Below are 20,983 nucleotides of genomic sequence, written 5' to 3'. Positions count from 1 at the left end.
AAGTCTGTCTTTTTGGCCAATACTTCACCGTCCAATGTTTCATGCGATTTCTGCTGTCCCATTCACATAAAAATATGGAAACTTAGTATAGCCATCTTGTTGACCTAATAACATTCCCAAAACTTTTAAGTCACCGCAAACAATCCACTTATGTAGTGGATATTGAACTTTTTCTAGCAGTAAATGTAAGTTTTCATACATTTCTTTTAAATGTACAGAATGTGCAATGGGAATAGACGCTAACTGGTTTCCGTTATGAATCTATAAACAACCTCCATTCATTCATATCATAATATTTGCCAAAATATTGAATTAATCAAGAAATATTATTACAAAATACAAGTGGTTCTTCCTTAGAAAAAATTGTTTTTCACTATTCAATTCCATTTCACGATTGGTTTACCAAGAAAAAGTAGTACCTTTTGCAAGTAAATTGTTTACTTTTAGTCTCGAACCCAAAATGTTCGCTGCCTCTTTAGTAAGGGTTAAGTCACGTACTAAATCATTCAATTCAAATTGATTGAAAAGTTGTGGAGAATCTGTAGTGTCAAGTTGAAAGTCTTCATCATTATTACTAGGATTGCCATCGGAATCTATAGAAGTATCGTGGTTTAAAATAGTTTCGAAAGTTTCTGTTGGTACGTGTACAGGTAATTCAAGGTCGTGTGGTATTGGTTGTATAGCAGAAGGTGAATTTGGGTAAATTAGCTTCGATTTATTATTTCTATTATAACCAGAAATATTAACCATACAAAAATAGAAATCGTCAATATGATTTTTTGGTTCTCGCTCTCATTGGTACTGCAAAAAGGCATTGATAAACGCTTACCGTGTTTCCAATTTCACAAACTTTCAACACATCGGAAAGCAATATGGGGTGCCCAAGATTTATTTTGATCTAAATGAATACCAAAATATTTGTGATATACATTTTGAACAAAATTTGTAATGTTATTTCGTTGTTTCATTATAACATATTCACCACATATAAAACAAAATAAATTTGAGTTGTTTTTACAACATCATATTTTAATGGCCTTAAACGTGATACTAAAAAAAAAAATTGAAAATCAAAAATCGCACGAATAAACTCTAAGAAATATGATATACAACTCGGATATTTTATGAAGAATAAAATGAACGTAACTATAGAGAATAAACATCAATTGTAGAAGTTTAAAAATATATTTAATTAAACTACTATGAGATTAGAACTAGGTACTAGAAGATAGACAATTTAATAAAGATAAGATTAAAGTTTCAGTAAAGTATATTACATTCGGTTTATAATAATAATTCGATGAATATATCTTATATTATTGTATGACTATACAGAAGATACCATATTTATTATTCGAATTGTAGATAAACTAGACGTGTTATACAAAAATTGATTACAGATTTAAATTCAGCGCGTCAAAATCTATAAATATAAGTGCAAAAAGTTAAAACAGCAAAGTAGTCGCAAATCGGTGTAATGTTTCATATAAAAATTAAGAAGGTGTGGCAGAGTGGCACCCACTTGCCCTTATTAAAAAAAACATTTGTTGTACCTATCCAAAAAATTAGGTACATAGTTGTATTATTATTTATTTTTTAATTAGATTATTATTAATATTGTTTCAGTCAAAGATTTAAAAAATCGATGGAGGTATATACGTGATGAGTATGCTAAATTTTTAAACCATGGTAAGAGTGAACCAAGAAAAAAAAATTGCTTACTCTGAATCCTTAACATTTCTACAAAAAGTTATAGTAAAAAGAAGGTAAGTTTATTTCAATAATTTAATATAAAATATATCCATACTAAATTTGCTAAGATATAATTAACAACTTAATGATAACGTCAAGTAACATAGAAGATCGTGAAAATGAAATAGAAAATACCTACTGAAGAACATCTATCAACATCAATTACGCCAATTGCTAATGCAGCTAGTTCAAGCATAAATACTCAGGCGAAATAAAAAAGAACATACATTAATCTTTTAAGACTGCATTACTTCAATGTTTTGATGCTTTAAATAACGAAAATTATATTGACCCTGATAAGGCATTTTTACTTTCCGTCTTATATTATAAAAGCTTAGATCAATAAAAAAAAGAGACTTTTATCAATATATTTTAGACTTTTAAAATTCAAGACTCCTCAACTCAACAAAACACACGTCCATTGGGCGTTCACTGGACATAAACGAGTTAAAAAGTTAAAGTTAAGTTAAAGTTAAGTTAAAAAGTTAAAATAAAATAAACTTTTTAACTTAACTAGTTATTTTTGGCTTTTCATTTACTTAACTGTTAGCTTACTACATTTATTTTTTAATTAACGTGAAATTAACGAATTCATTTTTCATTTTAAGAAGTAAGTTAATTTATTTTGTTTTAAATTTTATTATATTTCACTGTTTCAGTCTATTTCGTTTTCATATCAAAAAATATTTACCGTGAATTATTTAATTTTAAAAATGTATATTATTATTATTAATTTATTTCTCAAGATAAGAATACTGGGCCTCACTGAGTATTCTCGTGTGGAGGCCCAGGAGTTATTATGTGTACATGAGTATAATTATTACTAGTATAGAAGTTACAATATGTTCTATCATATTTAAAAATTATTAATTATAAAATATTAAGTAAAAATATGTATCTATTGACTAGTGAAACATTAAAATTAAATCATTCGAATATAAGTTTTATGGAAATACTGTATAAAAACTAGTATAAAAACTATAGTCTATAATTTAGTTTTGGGTTGGAAAAAATTAAGTACACTAGCTTTGTATAAACAAATTAACCTTTTAAACTCAATAAAAAGTTTACAAAAAGTGTGTACTAACTTTTTACTTAACTGAGCTAACCTATGGTTAAATTAACTTTTAACTTTTAAAATTTTGTTATTGGTGCATATCAACTTAACTTAACTGAGTTAAAAAAAATCATTAACTTGCCCAGCGTAGTTGCTTCTGGCGACAACTGAAGAAAAATAACTAATTATCATATACATACCGTTTATTATTACTAAAAATCATACATTCTTTGTTTATTAAACATCTTAGTAATCAAATATTCTTTTTGTTAACATAAATATTGTTTTAACAAAAATCAATTTTTACTTTATTTCAGTATAGGTATGTATAGTATAGTATTTTTATGCAATATGACCAATAAAATATCTGAAATAAAATTTCCATATAACAATATTATTATAGATATGTTTATCAAAACCAGTATTTTTTTCGCAGTTATTTGCAAAGGATATTACGGTCCTGTGTTTACAAAATATGGGTGCCTGCTATAAACCGAGTGTTTGATAGGCTTTTCACATTACAATATAATAATCGTTACTTCATTATTAATGTTTATGTTTCATAGACGGACCTGACTAAACGACTCGGTAATTTGAAAAATGGCATTTCCGATATTAAGAATCATACATGGTACGGCGCTACAAATTGGTTGCAGATAATTAATCAAAAAACGGAGTCACCGTTTAAACCCACTAATACCAGATGTATACCACCGGAGAATAGAGAACTGATGCCATTGTGGAAAAACGACGAAGAATTTTTTGATTTTTAATTTGTGATTATTGTTTTTATTTTTTTTTATGTAAGCTTATAGAAATATATGAAGATAAAACTCATGAAAATACTTTATGTTTAAGAAATAAGTAGAAAATTAGTTAAAACCAGGACAGTAGAAATCTGAAATTTCTAAATTTGAAATCCGTAAAAATATAGACCAGAAAAAACTGGACCGTAAAAACATGGAGTGTCTAGAATTTTAAAATTTTAAATCCATAAAAATCTGGACGGTAAAAACCTGGTTTATACCATGAAGTATACCAGCATATACCAGTGATCCAGCAGTGACGCCAATGTGAAAACAACATCGTTATAAGATGCTGTTTAAGTAAATATGTATATTGTATGAACTATATATGTTAGTATGTGGGAGTCTGTATGTGTGTATGCATAAATATATGCAATCATATATGTACGTATGATTTAATGAGGTGCCTTATTGATATGCAAGTATTGAAGTATATAATATGATTGGGTGTTTATGATGTTGAATATTTTGTACATATTTTAAATTGTGTATTTCATATCAAGCTGTGTTTCGCATATTCAGGAATAAAATGTATAGACTATAGAATGTAAGTAAATGGATTAAGCTCGTGTTTTGGTAAGTAATCATCTATTACTTTATTGTACATTTATATATATAATTGATATTTATTAAAATACAATATTTCCTTTTTTATAATAACATTGCTCAAAGAGCTTACAATTTTTTTAATTTAAACAAAACTTACAGTTAAAAACCTGTTATTTTCGTAACTGATGTCGGATTGAATATTGAATAGGCCGTGTATGTTTGTATTAGGAAATATAACTGATTGACGCAGTGAAATATGCTTAGGGCTGGGCAAGATACCTCAAACAAAGTATCTAAATACAAGATACAAAATACATTTATAATTAGTATCTAATTATAAGATACAAGATACAAGATACTATGATATTTTTTAAAGATACTTGGTACTAGATACATGTATCTGAGATACATATAAGATATAAGATACTATATACATTTATTCACATTTATTTATTTATTAATTTACCTTAGTAACAATAAAAAATATATATTTATAAATTAACAATGTTAGTTATTAACTATTAAATTATTAACCTTGGATACAATAAGAAAATATATTTATAAATGTGCAATGTTTATTAACTATTAAATGTTAATTTTTATTTATATCCCATATTTTGAAAAAAAAACTGTTGGTGACCTTTTAATGAAACTAATTTTTTTTAAAGTTTCATCTGACATGCTAGATCTGCAATATTTATAGTATATTAGTAGTATAGTATATTCTAAAATCAATGATACTACCTACTGGCTGCTTACTTATTTTCAACTATCTAGTCCTATTAGTCCATTATTTTTAAGACCTAGTCTATTCTACTCAATACTCATTTGTAAACTGCATTGACGTAGGCACTATGAGTACAAAAAGTAGTAAACATACATTATCCGATACTTCTGACATTGATAACCCACTGCCTTCCACAAAAAGATGCACCACTCCGAAAAAAACCAGACAAATAAGAAATGAGTTAACCAAAGAAGAAAGATCTAGGACTTTTAGGAAATTATTCAATCATGCTTGTACAAGATGACAAGTTTAAGAATTGGTTGAAAGAAGATCCGTTAAATAAATCAAAGTGTTGTTCTAGCTATGCTACATTGACATGCGGAAAATGTGAGTTGGATAAGCATGCGGCAGGTAGAAAAGATATAATAAATCTTAAGTCTATAGTTAGTACAAATTCACTGAATACTTTATTTCAAACACCAAAAAGTAATCCGATAGAAAATAAAGTAAAAACTGCTGAAATAAAACTGACCAATTTTTTCGCTGAACATAATGTTGCATTCCAAATTGTTGACCATTTAATTCCTCTTCTTAAAGAAATATTTAGAAATTATTAAGAATGTAAAAATGCAGGTTTAAGTGCACAAATATTATATCAAATAATCTGTGTCCTGTAAGGTTGAAGAAATAGCTGAGGTTATTAGGAAAACTTCTTTTTCAATCCTAGTCGACGAAAGTACTGATATTTCAGTTTATACATTTTTATGCTTTCTCGTTAAATATATGTTGACCAAAATACAGGAATGTTGCATACAAGATTGCTCGAACTAATTTCAATAGATGCAACTAATTGTACGGCCAATAGTATTTTTAATCAATTTAAAAAATCACTTGATGATAAACAAATTCCGATACCTAATATAATTGGAATAGCTTCTGATGGAGCTAATGTCATTAAGGGAAAAAATAACTCATTTGTCTTTCGTTTGAAATTTGAAGTACCAAATTTTATATTGATGAAATGTATCTGCCATTCTTCAGCATTAGTTGCGAGCAAAGCTTGCAAAAAATTACCAAGATCTGCTGAAGAACTAATTCGTTCCATCTCAACATATATTTCTGGTAGTGCTAAGCGCAGTGCCCAACTTGTCGAAATACAAGATTTTTTAGACGAAAAACGCAAAAGAATACTTAAGCTGGCAGATACACGTTGGTTTACATCAATGTGTCGTTCGTATACTTGATTGTTGGGAGAGCTTAACTAAATTCTTTAGAATTGCAATGTTTGAAGACAAAAAAATCGGCTGAAATAATATTAAATTAATTTATATGAAATCATATTTATTATTTTTGAAATATTCATTGAGTTTTTTTAATACTTTCAATGCTATGTTTCAAAGTAGGCAAATATTAATTCATCAGCTTAGTGAATAATCAATGTGTTTACTTAAAATTATTTGTCAGAACTTTGTTCGGCCATCATTAGTTAACGATTTAGTTTATGAAATTAGTTTTGAAAATTATGATAATTTCTTGCCTATTGATGAAATATTTGTTGGCTCTGAAGTGAAAAGCTGTTGGATACACTACCAAATATAGAAGTAGCTGATTTTAAAAGAAACTGCATTCTATTTTACATAACATCTGCAGAAGAAATAATAAAACGTCTTCCTTTAAATGATAACATTTTTAAAGAAATTGTATTTATCGATGTAATATTGCTTTAAATCATAAACGTCCAATAAAAAAATTTCCATTTTTAACAGAAGTATTCAACAAATAGATTGACATAAATCTTGTCGAAGAAGAATAGCGACAACTTCCATTTGTTAAACTGAAGTATAAAAATCCAATTTGAGATCTTTAAGCAAACCAGAAATGTGGTATGAAATATCTAAGCTGAAGGACTTCATTGATGATCAACCTAAATTTATTAATATGTCCAAACTTGCTCAACTTGTCATAAGTTTGCCTCACTCTAACGCAGAGGAAGAAATAATCTTTTCAATGATGAATGACATAAAAACCAAAAAAAGGAACAAAATAAGAGATGATTCGTTGAATGTAGTCACTATAGTAAGGTCTTCGTTACAAGATAAAAATATTAACTGTGTTGGTTTCAAAGTTACTAGTAAACATTTAGAACTACATAATTCGAAATCTTTATATTAAATATAATTATTATATTTATTATTTATTAATTTTTTTTTTAATATGAAGGAAGTAGTTAACTGACTATTTCTTTTATAAATAATTTTGTATATGATTTTTTATGATTTAATGAAGTAACTAACAAAAAGACTGCTTATAATATTACTAAAGAATAGATTTGTATTTATTTACTGTTTTAAAATACCAATTGTTCAATTGTTATGTTTTTTATTTTATCTTTTGTTGTTTTTTACCATTGTTAATTTTTTGATATATTTTCTCAACAAAGATTATAAACACAGATTTATTTAAACTAAATATTCAAGAGTTATTTCAATATGTTATTGGATCGTTTCTAAATGACAAGAAGTCAGTTATTTTATAATATAAGTGAAATTTAAGTTTGTTAATATTTTAAATTAAAGTTATTCTTAAAGTCATATTTATCACTTATTTGTTTTTATTAATTAAATTTAAGCATACCTTAATAAAATGTCATGTGTATTTGAGTAGGTATTTGACTAAGAGTAATAAGACCCAATTATAATTTATGAAGTAGATGTTGATAAAGTAAGTATGTAAGTATATTGCACAGGTAAAAATATCAAAAAATGTTGTGAATGTAGGTTATTATAATAATTATTAAATGTACATAATATTAAACATGTACTTTACTAAAAATTAAAAACTATAGCAGATTTTATTTCGTTTTAAGAAATTAGGAGGTATAGTGTATGAAAATAATTAATGATAATGACATAAATAAATGTAGTCATGTAAGTATAGAGTTGATTATATTGATAAAAAAAAATGAAGGGAAATTTTGGATCGTAAAGGGAAAATTCGTTTTCTTTAGAGGGAAAACTGATAACTCCTATCTAGCATCACTGACTTAGGTGTGAAGGCTGTAGTACGGTATACCATATTCTGACAAACACTAAGCCGATTAATGGTGGTTTAAACAGTTTTTTTACTTATTGTTTGTAAAAAAAGGTTATTGTACAATAATACTGAACAATACTCCGATCTACAAACAAAAAGGTTTTTAATTTATGCACCTGCGGTTTTTAAACAAGATATAATTTATTCATATAAAAATGGAGCGTGAAAAAAGGATGTTACCTAATAAGTCAAGAACGGCTGGTCTGATTTGGCTCAAATTTTTTTTAAGATATTCTTAAATTTTAGGAAAATTCACCGGAAAAGTAGGAAATCTGGATGTCAAAAATACTACAGTGGCGCATAATGTCCATAAAAAAATAAACTAAATAATAAAAAAGGGTGGGTAAGTGGATGTCGCTCTGCTGTACAGTAGGTTACAAGTGGGTCACTGTAATAGATGGTGTTAAATTTGAATTCAATGATATAATATCATTGTATAAGAAAAACGATTCTGAGCGAAGACGATCAGTCAGCCTATGACGAAATGGACAGATCGCCGTGGCCGTTTCGCTGTGGCCATTTAGCCGTAGGGACATTTCGCCGTGGTCAAAAAATTGTGTATACACAAAAAATAACTTTAAATTCACCCTATATAATGTTATTGGATTTTTCTTATTTATCCTATCTTATCTTAAAATGTCTACACATCGCCCATGGCCTTCGACGACGATCACGATTACAATTGTGGCAATAAAGTTTTAATCAGTTCTCATCCGACGACACAATTTGCAGTAAGTAGGTAACATTATGGAACAGCCAGTAGGTAACATAATGGAATCTCAAATAATATCGACTCGTGGTCGTGAAATATTTGTATGTGATGGTTTTATGTATGTTTATGATAATGTTAATTTTAATAATACAATATGGTTTTGGCTTTGCCGTAATAGAAATTTTTGTAAAACGCGAATTCATACAGGAATAAATGACTACACAGTCATAAAAACTATTAATGAACATTGTCACGACTCGGAAGCGTCAAAAATCGAAGCAGATGTCGCAGTGACAAATCTAAAAAGAAAAGCTACTGAATGTATGGAGCCTACGTCTACTGTGATTAACACGTGTATTGCTCCATTGTCTGAAGCAGCCAAAGTAAGTGATAAAAAAAACTATTATTTAGGTGAACATTATATTTTATAAATTATAACTATATTATTTATTTATCAGGCAACATTACAAAATAGTGCTGCATTAAAAAAACAAGTTCGACGCAAAAAACAAGAAATTCTAGCTGTACCACAAAATCCGGAAAATGTAATCATATTAGAAATACCAGCTTCATATCGTATGTACACTTCATCAACAGGAAATGAGGAACTATTTTTGCAAGATGATAGTGGTCCGAGTCTGGATAGAATATTAATTTTTAGTCGTTCCCGAAGCCTTGATATACTACAGAACTCTAAATAAACTAAACTCCTTAATTTTTCTTTTGTTTTTCACGTCGCTTTTGAAAACTACTAGGAAATTTTTACTTTTGACCCCCCCCCAAAGTACCAACTAGATTCACTTTCCTATCAGAAAAGTTACTGTTGAAGGAAATCCAAGCACTTTTACTGTCCTAAAAGGTGATAACAGACACAACAATTAAAAAATAAAAAAATAAAAAAAATACATCATTGTAAAATCAATACATTCATCGCTTCGCTCAGAATCTAAAACTGTTCAAACCACCATTAATCGGCTTAGTGTTTTTCAGAATACGGTATATTTTTTTTATCAATATAATCAACTCTATACTTACATGAGTACATTTATTTATGCATTTATCATTAATTATTTTTAAATGTCGACGAATCAAACTATCGAAAAATTGAAGGTAACGTTTAAAATGGAATATTAAAAAATAATAATACATATAATATGCTGTACATATATGTTTCAGGTTTGCAAAAGGATATTTTAAATAGTCCATACCATATATTTGGCAACCACTCTAATTGTGCCCGGTATTTTTGCACTGGAAGAAAGTTATACGAACTGAATTTGATCGACGAAGTATTGTGGTCATAGGCGCCGACTTTTAGATATTAGTGCGGGGGCAAATTCTTCTGTTAATCGGAAAAAAAATTCTATAGTTTGCTGATCGGGAGGGGTAATTATCTGATTGCTCCGTAATTCTTTTTTAATATTCCTATAGGGTACAAAATAAAATATTATGCATGTATATTATTTAAATTTTCTTTATTGGTTTTATTTCTTTTAAATTATTTACATGAAAATATAGAAAATATAATTTTTTATTATACAATACGTTATATTATAATACATATATTTATTTTAATGCGAAAGTATTTTTTCTTGTTGAACACTTATTTATAAAATTATTTCCTATTTTGGTATAGTCCAAAGATTCTACAATTGTTTTGTGGCAATTGAGAACCACCAAATCATTCAAACGTTTTTGTGTCATAGTACTTCTCATATAATTTTTCAATCTTCTTAACATAGAAAAAGATCTTTCAGTAGTACACGTTGTGACTGGTACTGTCAATATCAATTGTATGCATTTTCTTAGCTCGGTTAAATGAATGACCAAGTGTGGTTTATCTTTAGCAATATTTAAAACATCTGAAAATGATGATACATTTAAGCCTTGGCCTCTAATTATATCATGAAACATATCTCTGTGCAATTTTAGTTTATCAATATTTAAATCATCTTTATAAAATTCGCAAATTAACTGTGGTGATATACTTGGATCAATAAAAAACATTTCAACATCACTTAAAAACATTCGAACTTCAGAATTAAATCTTAATTGTAAACCAGATAGTATATGATCAATAATTTCTTTAAATATTTTATTATATTTACATTCAGGTGTAAATAAAAAGGACTGGGATGTACTATCATCAAATTTAAGAGGCATTTTTCGTTTTCTAGATTCTTTTGGTGGATCTAGTTTTAAATCTGACCATTCGTTTTTTCTAGATTTCCATAAAATATTGAATGTATCTCTCATACTTGAAATAGTATCTTCCAGTGTTCAAAATTTGTACGGAAAGTTTAAAGTATAAAGATTTACTTTGTAATATTGTATTTGTTGTTTCCATATGTTTAAAAATACTAATTACTATTTTAAGCATTATGTAAGTATCTGAAGATTTTAATTGTTTTAAAAATCCTTTTGCTTTACATCCTGCATCGTTCTTTTCAGTTTTTGAAAAATCCGATAAAAATGTCAATAGTTCATTATAGTTATACATAACAGATAATAAACTAGAATATCGTAACGTCCACCTAGTTGGACAAAACGGTCTTAGAGCAGTCACGTTATCTTCTGTTTGTAACATTTTAAACCAAGATAGCCTCTTGGGTGATTGTTTGATAAATGTAATTAATTCTCTTATAAAATTTAGTATATCTCTAGCTTTTTCTACATTTCGCATACTATTTTGGGTAACAAGATTTGAAGAATGAGCTTGACAGTGAACAAACAATGCTCTAGGTTCAATTTCTTTAGTTCTAGCTTGTAATCCTTTGTGAATTCCAGAAACATTGCTAGCACCATCAAAACATTGTCCTCTAACATTATGAATATTCAACTCTAATCTACATAGAATATCTTTTAAAATATTGAAAAGAGTATTAGAATCAGTTTTAGGTGTTTCATAAAATCCTATAAAATATTCTTCAATTTCAAATGATTCTTTGTCCACTGTTCTTAAACAAAATGAAATTTGTTCTTTTACTGTAATATCACTAGTTTCGTCTAATAAAATAGCATAAAATGTATTTTCTTTAATTTTTTTAATAATGTTTCTAATGACTTCTCTTGAAAGTATACTATGAATTTCATTTGTTATATCGTGGGAAATCCATTTATAAGTAGTTCTATCTAACCAGTTTTTTAATTCAGTCGAATCTTCCGATCGAAGTTTTAATAACTGATTGAAATTTGCAGATTCATCAGTATGCCCTCTTATTGCTACGCCTTGTTTTGCCAAAAACACTATTGAAGATAATATTTTATCAAAAGCAAATCTTGATTCTTCCATAGATTTTTTATGACTATCCGAAATTTGAGCATATACATTAGCATTTGTTTTAATAAAAGAACTTTTAACAATATTTGTTTGGGCAATTCTGAACGTTCATGCATATTAAACCTTTCCGCGGCTTTTTTACAATTATTAAAGCCCTCCAAGATAAATACAGAAACATTATTATTGCTATTACTACTCAGTCTACTCATAGATTTACATAATTTGGAAAAAGTTTTATCATTAATTTGATCATGTTCTAACCAGTCATATTTGTTTAACCAAGATGTTAAAAATGTTCTTTTTTTTTGTTTTGAAAAATCTAATGTAGTCGATGTAGATAAATTATTTTCAGAATTAATTTGATTATCATAATTTTCATTAACGCTTGAAGTTGAACTACTATTAGAATTAATTTGGTGGTTAATTAAGTTTGAGTCAAGTTCGATATTTTTTTTTGTATATATTTCCACATAGACATAATTGTTATTTGTTGAAGAATTACTTTTATTATTATTTGTAATGCCCTACAAAAGTTTTAAAAAATTAAATATTAAAATTTATTTTAAAATCTGATTTTGCCATAACTATTTTTAACAAAAACTAGATAGGTGCGTACGTAAAAATGTGGAAAAACGGCGTAGGCGCTAAATTGCATTTGTTCCAATATGATTTATAATATAAACTTACCTTAATGGCTTATTGTTATAATCTTCGAATAGTACACTTCGTAGGAACAGAAATAACTAACAATAATAAAATAATTGAATAGGTATTGGTATTAATACTGTAGAATAATCAGTACAAAAAAGGAAATACTATGGATCACTAGTTAAGTTAACACGTAATACGTATATCACCGCAGTCTATTTTCCGTTGCGTTACTGTGTCGCCACAATGGAGATAGTAGATACTAGTCGACTAACGAGTAGGTAACGACTACGTGTCGACTAGTTGGTGCATAGATACATGTATATCATTCTAAAAACTATAAATATAATATTTGCTTATAATTTATAAAATGCCTATACAATATTATCATGCATGTTTTTATTTTTATATAGTATTAATGGTATACTATAAAAGTAATAAAATCAGCTCTGTCTCTACATTTCGGGAATAATTGAAATTACAGATGTATTTTTAGACCAAACATAAAACCAAATAGTAGTGAGCGATCTATAGTATTTTAGTGTTTATAATTATTATTGATGATCATATTTAGGTTTTATATAAATATACAATCGTCGATGTTCATGTTCTAATGAATATTTTCATGTCATAATCTGGTATTTTAACCAAATAATTATTATTATACACAACGGGGGCGAAATAATACTTTTACCCCCGTTAAATCAATGCACGGGGGCGATCGCCCCCTTTGCCCCCGTGGAGTCGGCGCCTATGAATGTGGTTTAATGAAAGATATTTCCACTGCACGTGTTGCTGATAATTCAAAAAGTTTATTACTTGATGTTGATAACAACATCTGCGAACGATTTAATAGTGTCATTAATAAACACATAGGCGGAAACAAATTAATTTTTCTCAAAAGCAGTCATACAGCACTAGAATATATACTGCTGTAGTATAATTTAATACTGATGGCAATTATATACGAGAGATTCACAAAAAGATAACAACCAAAAGTCCAGGTACATTATTTAAAAAGTAGATACCTATAGAGTTTAGTTAATTAATTTTAATTTTATATTATTATGGCCTGAATTAGAATTTAATTGCAATTTTGATTAAATTAAAATTAAAAAATTAATACCAAAACTTATATTTTGTATTTCACGTTTTTATATTTTGGTATATCGTATTAGCTATGAGTAAAATTTAAAAATTGAAATTATTTGTGGAAAATATAGGAATGGCGTATACCTCTATGACGTATAAGTACAATAATTAAATAAATAAAATATTTCATTATGAATTATTTTTAGTATTTATAATTTAGGAATAGTATTAATTTATTATTATTATGTGGGTAGTTGTTTTAATATTATTTTATGTGTATAGGCAAAACATTTTTGAAGCATACGGCAGATAAACGAATAACATTAAGACGCAGGAGAGCACTTTTTAAATTATCTGGAGTGTATAAACCAAAAAAAAATATCATGCGGCCCCGACGAACATTATGGACTAGCTGAACCCTTGGATGATTTTTTGTCCGAGGAAGAAATGAAAAATAAGAAAGCAGAATTTATAAAATCCCTTTCACTTTCAGTAGTTGCCAAAAAAACATTAGAGTATGAAACCCGAAACCAATCTGATAGCCAAACTTGGTTTACTGAACGAAGAAATCGTCTTACGGCTTCTAATTTTGGTAAAATTTGTAAAATGCGGCCGAACACTTTTTGTAAAAATACAGTGTTTGAAATGTTATATAACACCAATAACACTAAAAGTAATGCCATCGGCTATGGTAAAGAATCTGAAGATATGGCAATAAAAACATTGGAAAAAGTCATCAAAAAACCAATACAAAAATGTGGGTTATTTGTTGACGATAATATTCCATACTTAGCAGCAACGCCTGGTAACGCATTTTTTCATTATTTTATATGTATTGTCCAAATTTTGTTTACACACAAAAAAACATATTTAATTTTATATAATATAATTATAGATGGTTTGATAGAAGATAATGCTATTGTTGAAGTCAAATGTCCGTTTTCTGTTAAAGATTATGAAAGTTTGGAACAAGCTCTTCTTGAAAAGAAGTTTTATACCTATTTTTGTATTTTGTAATCAGGGGTATTTAATATAAAAAATACTTTATTCGAAAAATAGTTTAGACGAAAATATATTGTAAATTGTAATATCCACTATAATAGTAATGTTGCTTTTAGATTCCTTATTTTAAAAATAAAAACGATACAGTCAAGTTAAAAGAAGATAGTAATTACTATTATCAGATTCAAGGCCAAATACACATCACAAAATGGAATTGATGCTATTTTTTATATTTACTCCAAAGTGGAACAAACTCGAAGTTATTAATTATTCAGAAGTATTTTGGAAAGAAAAATTTGAAATTGTAATTGTTTGTAAATAGTAAATTAAAATGTTATTGTATTTTTGGTTTTTCTATATATGAATTAGTAAAATTCTATTGGTATTTTTGTAAGTCTAGCATTTATTATATTTTTCAGATTTTACGAAGAATGTTTACTACCTGAAATTGTTGATTCTCAATACAGAAAACGATTGCAAAAAAGTGATATTATTGACCCCCCACACATCATAGAAAATATTATAAAATATAAAGAAAAAATAAAATTATAAATTATATTATACTTGTTGAACTTATATTAATTTTTTTTCATGGTATATAGGAAATAGTTGCTCGTTAACCTTTTATTATATTAATATAGGTAATATGATTATAATATATTTTTAAATAAAAATATGGTGATAAATAATATAGGTCACATACTAAATCAATTGATTGATTTTATAAATTTGATAAGCTGTAATTTATTGAATTGTGTAATACTTATATAGTAGTTTGTATAGTAATTTTAAACAAACAATTATTTATATAAATAATTTTTTGGTAAATTTATGTTACAATTTGTTAATATTATATTATACAACTATACATTTTAAATTAGTTTTTTTTAGTCAGTGAATGTACCCGATTTCCAAAAATTACAGAATGATAAATAAAGTGTTAACTTTCCCTACGAGAAGAATTAACACAAGTTTATAAAGGCTTAGAAAAACAACAATTTATTAAGTAAACGAGGCAATCGGGTAACGTCTGGTCAACCTCGCAACGGCGCAGGTGGCAGGTCACCAATCGCTACGCAACGCGCGACAACAACTAAATAGTGACAAAACAATTAATTAACAATATCTGTACGCGCCCCACAATAGGGACTACCCGAAGGACACTCGGTGACAACCGAGACGAGATTGCGTGTGTTGATGGCTGTCAATGTCACCACTAACCGACGACACTTCTTGGGTAGGTAACCAAATGTACACTATCAAGAAGGTGTGGTGAGTAGGCAACCAAATGTGCACGGCGACGACAACGACGAGGACGGGAGGGACTACCGAGGAATGAGGATGGTGCAAGCTATTTATGGGTGGAGGGTCTCTGCGGTCGAATCGGTTTGGTGTAATGACCACAGAGCTCACAAACACAGGGACTGTTATGTTTTAGAGAGGTATAGAGCACAACTTGAACGCATAAGTGCAAAAAAACGAATGATTCTTTATTGAATAATTTAACCTAACAATACAAAATATATCCTGGAAGAATTCCATATTTCCAAAGACATTACAGATTCCTTCACACTTAATTAGGAATATTTAAAAAAAAAACAATAGTATTAAAGAATCATAAAAATTACAAAATATTAAACAGTATACATACATTTTATAAAACATAAATTAATATAACAGTATTAAGGTATACACAACAAAGTCATAAACATTACAAATAATACAATTAAATAATACAATAAGAATAATGAAAATAAAATATAAAAATTAGTTTTAAAAATTTAACTTTTGAGGTTTTTTAATAATCCTATCACTCTTCCTAACCTGTGTGACTTCTGGCTTAACTTCAATAACATCAGACTTAGTATTCTCTACCTCAGTACTAACTTTTCCTCCTTCCTCAATAATACTTTCAATTACTGGTTTGTTTTCACTAAACCTAGTTTCAATATCATTCAAATGTTTATGATTAACATTAATATTTTTAACTCTATCAATAATTTGATTAATATGTCTTTTCCACACTAAAGAATTATTAATTTGAACCAGATAAGTAACAGGTGACAATACTTTAATAATTGTACCTGGTACCCTCATATTACCAGAACCATAATTTCTGCACATAACAGTATCTCCAATCTTATAGGATTTCTCTCTATTGCCTCTAAAAACATGTTTAGCATTTTCCAAACACTTGTTATATTTATTCTTAGCAAAAGGAATTAGTCTATCGAATTGAGTTGGCAAGGTACGCCTAATGTGTAATTCTGCCGGAGTAACACCTGTAGAACAGTGTTTTGTACTGTTGTACGACATAACAAATCTATATACATCAACTTCAATGTCAGAATTAGGGTTACATTTTTTTATAAAATTTTTGAAAGTACGAACAAGATTTTCAGCTGCACCATTTGATGCAGGATTATAAGGTGAAGTTTTAATATGAAAAACTCTATTTTTTTTGTAAAAAATCTTCCATCTCTTTCGAGCATAAAGATGGACCATTATCAGTCACAAGTTTAGCAGGAATGCCCCAATAAGCAAAATATTCTCTTAAAATTTTAATAGTTGAAAAAGTAGTTATATTAGGCATAAATTTACATACACCCATTTTGAAAAGGCATCTATTATCACAAGAAACATTCTTTTATTAACAGGACCTAAAAAATCTAAATGAACCCTAAGAGATGGACCATCAGGCCAAGGCCAACTATGTAGAACTGCCTTTGGAGGATTCTCACTATGAATCAAACAAAGTTCACATCTTTTTGTAATACCTTCAATTTCTAAATCAATTCCAGGCCACCAAATAAAAGAACGAGCGATACTTTTCATTTTAACAACACCTAAGTGAGTGCTGTGTAATTCAGTTAACAATTCAGTCCGAAATTTAGACGGTATTACTAAACGATGCCCCCAAAATAATAATCCTTGTTCAATTGAAAATTGATCCTTACGGTTAAAATATGGTTTCAATTCTTCAGATACCTTTTTAATGTCAGTAGGCCACTGACCAGTGAAAACGCTAAAAAAAACTTGTTTAATAATAGTATCTTTTTTAATTTCCTCACAAATATCTAAATCAGAAATTGCTTTAATATTTTCAGTGATTAAATTAATAGAGTAATTATCTGATTCTAAAATATTAGAACTCGCAGTGGTATCTAAAGGAAGTCTTGACAATGCATCCGCATTACCATTATCTATACCTTTTACAAATTGTATTTCATAATTATAGCCAGATAAAAATATTGCATACCGCTGTAACCGATTTGCTATCATGACAGGAATACCTTTTTTAGGACCAAAAATAACTACTAAAGGCTTATGATCTGTTCTAAGAATAAATTCACGACCATATACATATTGATGAAAATACTTAACTGAATAAACTATAGCAAGAGCTTCTTTATCTATTTGTGCATAAGCACGTTCGGCCTTATTTAATGTCCGGGAAGTAAAGGCAATAGGCTTTTCTGTACCATCTGGTAATTTATGAGATAATACAGCCCCAATACCAGTAGGACTAGCATCACAAGCTATAATGATAGGCCATTTTGGATTATAGTGGATTAATATTTCATTAGACAAAATAGCACTTTTAATTTCATTGAATGCTTTGTTTTGGTCTTTACCCCATACAAAAGGTATATCTTTCTTAAGCAACTTATACAAAGGATTTGCTTTGGTTGACATATTTCTAATAAACTTACCATAGTAAGTTACTAATCCTAAAAATGCTTTTAGTTGAGTAACACTACAAGGTATAGGTACTGATGTAATAGCTTTAACTCTAGCCTCAGGAACATGTAAACCATCTTTATCTATTTTATAACCCAAAAAAGTAACACTATCCTGGAACAATTTACATTTATCTTTTCTCACCGTCAATCCTACTGAACCTAATCTTTCTAACACTTCCCTAAGTCTTTTAGTAACTTCTTCTTTAGATTTTCCAGATATTATGATATCATCATAAAAATCAACTGTACCCTCAATATTTCTCAGAATATTTTCCATTTCACGCTGCAGAATACCAGGAGCTGAAGCTATACCATATGGTATACGTTTAAATACAAAAAGTCCTTTATGTGTAGATAAAGTTGTTAACTTTTGTGATTCCTCATCTAATGAAAGCTGTTGATAAGCTTGACATAAATCAAGAACACAAAATTTGGATGCACCCTGCAAAATTGCCATTAAATCTCCTACTCTGGGTATAGGATATCTGTCTATTTTAATAAATTTATTAAGTGTAACCTTATAGTCACCACATAATCGAATTTTACCATCACTTTTTAAAACAGGCACAACTGGTGTAGCCCACTCTGAAGACTCTATTGGAATTAATAACTTTTCACTGACTAATCTATCAATTTCCAAACTCACTTTATCTTTCAATGCAAAAGGTAACACACGAGGCTTACAAAAAATAGGTTTAATGTTTTCATCTTTTAAGCATAATTTAAACACTTTAGGTTTATAACATCCAAGTACATCTCCAAACACTGAAGGAAAATCTTCAAAAATATTTATTTCTGTTTTTGATGAAAGTGAATAAACTTCCCCTTTAATAGGTAATGATAAATTCTCAATCCAATCTCTACCGACAATAGGAGGGCCACCTTCTTTAATTATATACAAATTCAACACTTCAATTTTTCCATGAAATTTCACACTCACATTTAAATAACCCATTGGAATAATTAAAGTACCAGTATAACCTTTTAAACTTATATCACTTTTTTGAATATCTTTCAATTTAAGATTCACTCTACATGCATCACTATAAGACAAAGCTGTAATTGAAGATCCAGTGTCAATTTGAAAATTAATAATAATTCCACTTACATCTAACTTAATATTAAATGGTTTAATAAAATTAACATCAACAGTCTCTAATGAAAACAAATTATCAATATGCAAATCTTCAAAATCATTTAAAATATTAGACTCTTCTAGTATATTAACATTACCAGCTTTACTTTTAGCTTTACAAACTTTAATTAAATGACCTACTTTAGAACATTTAGTACATGTTAAATGCTTATACTTACAAAATGGTTTTGTATGACCTGCTTTACCACAACAAAAACAAACAGTTTTACGGCCATAACTTGAATTGTTCGTTGAATCCTTTGGCATTGAATCTGATCTGTGTGCTTTCCTTGACTTCCCTTGTCCCCATGGTTGTCTGTTTTGCTTAAACTTCATTCCTCGCTGATAATTCAATTCCTGTTTTTCCCAATGAGACACATTGTTCGCTGCTTCCATTGACAAACAAAGTGTAACACTTTTTCTAAATGTTAACTCCGGTTCAGACATTAAACGTTTTTTTATGTTGTTATCCCTGATACCGTAAACAACTTGATCTCTCAATGAATCATCCAAATTATTACCAAATTCGCAATACTGTGAAAGCTTTTTTAATGCAGTCACAAATTGACTTATTGTTTCTTCTGAACCTTGTTTTCTCTCCTTAAACTTGTAACGTTCAGTTAGAACATTAGGTTTAGGATTAATATAATTAGATAACATTTCTTTTAGTGTGTCATAACCGTCATTGCCCAAAAGTGTTAAGAATATTAATTTCTTTTTGTGAGAATTAATTTCATTCAATTCAAAGCGTTCAATCCACGAACTGAAGTCGTCAACTTTCAAATTAAATTCGGAAATGGTGCCATTAATTTACCCTTTGCTAATGTTACCATTACCCCTACCGCGAAGCCTGCGTAGTTGCACTGTTAATGTTTGAACGACTCATTATAACACTTTTTATTTTAAACACTAAGCGTTTTAAATTAATATTACGCACTTAAAACAAATTAAATTTCATTTTGACACGTGGTTTCCTTACTCTACTTCGTCGCCATTGTTATGTTTTAGAGAGGTATAGAGCACAACTTGAACGCATAAGTGCAAAAAAACAAATGATTCTTTATTGAATAATATAACCTAACAATACTAAATATATCCTGGAAGAATTCCATATTTCCAAAGACATTACAGGGACAATACTTAAATCTAACTTAATGCTATTGAAGTCTTGAGACGGTGACAGGTGTAACGCAATCGGCAGACGATCTGGACGACCTGGGCGGCCTCTCACACAACATACGCACTATATATGTTGCTGGCGGACTTACGCGGAGACGAATGACGGGAACAACCGCAGACAACAACCAGAGTCCCGATTTGCGACGATAATAATAATAATAATAATAAGAAACTTACGGTTGCGTGTTGGAGATCGTGTGTTTATTGA

At 28.6% G+C, this 20,983-nt stretch overlaps 4 protein-coding genes and 1 pseudogene across 4 annotated transcripts; 2 read left to right on the top strand and 3 right to left on the bottom strand.

Annotated features, from left to right (window-relative positions):
- The first annotated feature begins 5,694 nt into the window (after nucleotides 1–5,694).
- On the top strand, nucleotides 5,695–6,135 carry LOC132948405 (uncharacterized). The gene has a single exon (XM_061018845.1). The coding sequence runs from the start codon at nucleotides 5,695–5,697 to the stop codon at nucleotides 6,133–6,135; it is 441 nt and encodes a 146-aa protein (XP_060874828.1).
- A 3,951-nt stretch (nucleotides 6,136–10,086) lies between these two features.
- LOC132948395 (zinc finger MYM-type protein 1-like) lies at nucleotides 10,087–11,988 on the bottom strand. Its single transcript, XM_061018835.1, has 3 exons — nucleotides 11,058–11,988; nucleotides 10,406–10,966; nucleotides 10,087–10,121 (listed from the first exon to the last, which is right to left on the bottom strand). Exons 1-3 carry the CDS (start codon nucleotides 11,986–11,988, stop codon nucleotides 10,087–10,089), a joined length of 1,527 nt encoding a protein of 508 aa, XP_060874818.1.
- Nucleotides 11,989–14,322: 2,334 nt separating this feature from the next.
- Nucleotides 14,323–15,338, top strand: LOC132948386 (uncharacterized; annotated as a pseudogene).
- Nucleotides 15,339–15,790: 452 nt separating this feature from the next.
- Nucleotides 15,791–17,223, bottom strand: LOC132948377 (uncharacterized). Its single transcript, XM_061018814.1, has 2 exons — nucleotides 16,543–17,223; nucleotides 15,791–15,811 (listed from the first exon to the last, which is right to left on the bottom strand). Exons 1-2 carry the CDS (start codon nucleotides 17,221–17,223, stop codon nucleotides 15,791–15,793), a joined length of 702 nt encoding a protein of 233 aa, XP_060874797.1.
- A 75-nt stretch (nucleotides 17,224–17,298) lies between these two features.
- LOC132948369 (uncharacterized protein K02A2.6-like) lies at nucleotides 17,299–20,256 on the bottom strand. The gene has a single exon (XM_061018802.1). The coding sequence runs from the start codon at nucleotides 20,254–20,256 to the stop codon at nucleotides 17,299–17,301; it is 2,958 nt and encodes a 985-aa protein (XP_060874785.1).
- Between the last annotated feature and the right edge of the window lie 727 nt (nucleotides 20,257–20,983).

Source organism: Metopolophium dirhodum, chromosome 1 (genome assembly GCF_019925205.1).
Source record: "Metopolophium dirhodum isolate CAU chromosome 1, ASM1992520v1, whole genome shotgun sequence".
In the NCBI taxonomy this organism is placed as follows: domain Eukaryota; kingdom Metazoa; phylum Arthropoda; class Insecta; order Hemiptera; family Aphididae; genus Metopolophium; species Metopolophium dirhodum.
Note: the sequence above shows the minus strand (reverse complement) of the source record. Positions and strands in the feature narration are given on the sequence as shown.

What these genes read in the sequence shown, in the direction of transcription:
- LOC132948369 (XM_061018802.1), bottom strand. Translation starts at nt 20,256, where the DNA reads ATGTTATCTAATTATATTAATCCTAAACCTAATGTTCTAACTGAACGT.
- LOC132948377 (XM_061018814.1), bottom strand. Translation starts at nt 17,223, where the DNA reads ATGGTCCATCTTTATGCTCGAAAGAGATGGAAGATTTTTTACAAAAAA. An exon ending in TTAAGCCAGAAGTCACACAG is followed by an intron (nt 15,812 to 16,542) that starts GTTAGGAAGAGT and finishes GTCACTATTTAG; the next exon opens with TTGTTGTCGCGCGTTGCGTA.
- LOC132948405 (XM_061018845.1), top strand. Translation starts at nt 5,695, where the DNA reads ATGTTGCATACAAGATTGCTCGAACTAATTTCAATAGATGCAACTAAT.
- LOC132948395 (XM_061018835.1), bottom strand. Translation starts at nt 11,988, where the DNA reads ATGGAAGAATCAAGATTTGCTTTTGATAAAATATTATCTTCAATAGTG. An exon ending in AATGCTTAAAATAGTAATTA is followed by an intron (nt 10,967 to 11,057) that starts GTATTTTTAAAC and finishes GAACACTGGAAG; the next exon opens with ATACTATTTCAAGTATGAGA. An exon ending in ATTGAAAAATTATATGAGAA is followed by an intron (nt 10,122 to 10,405) that starts GTACTATGACAC and finishes TGTACCCTATAG; the next exon opens with GAATATTAAAAAAGAATTAC.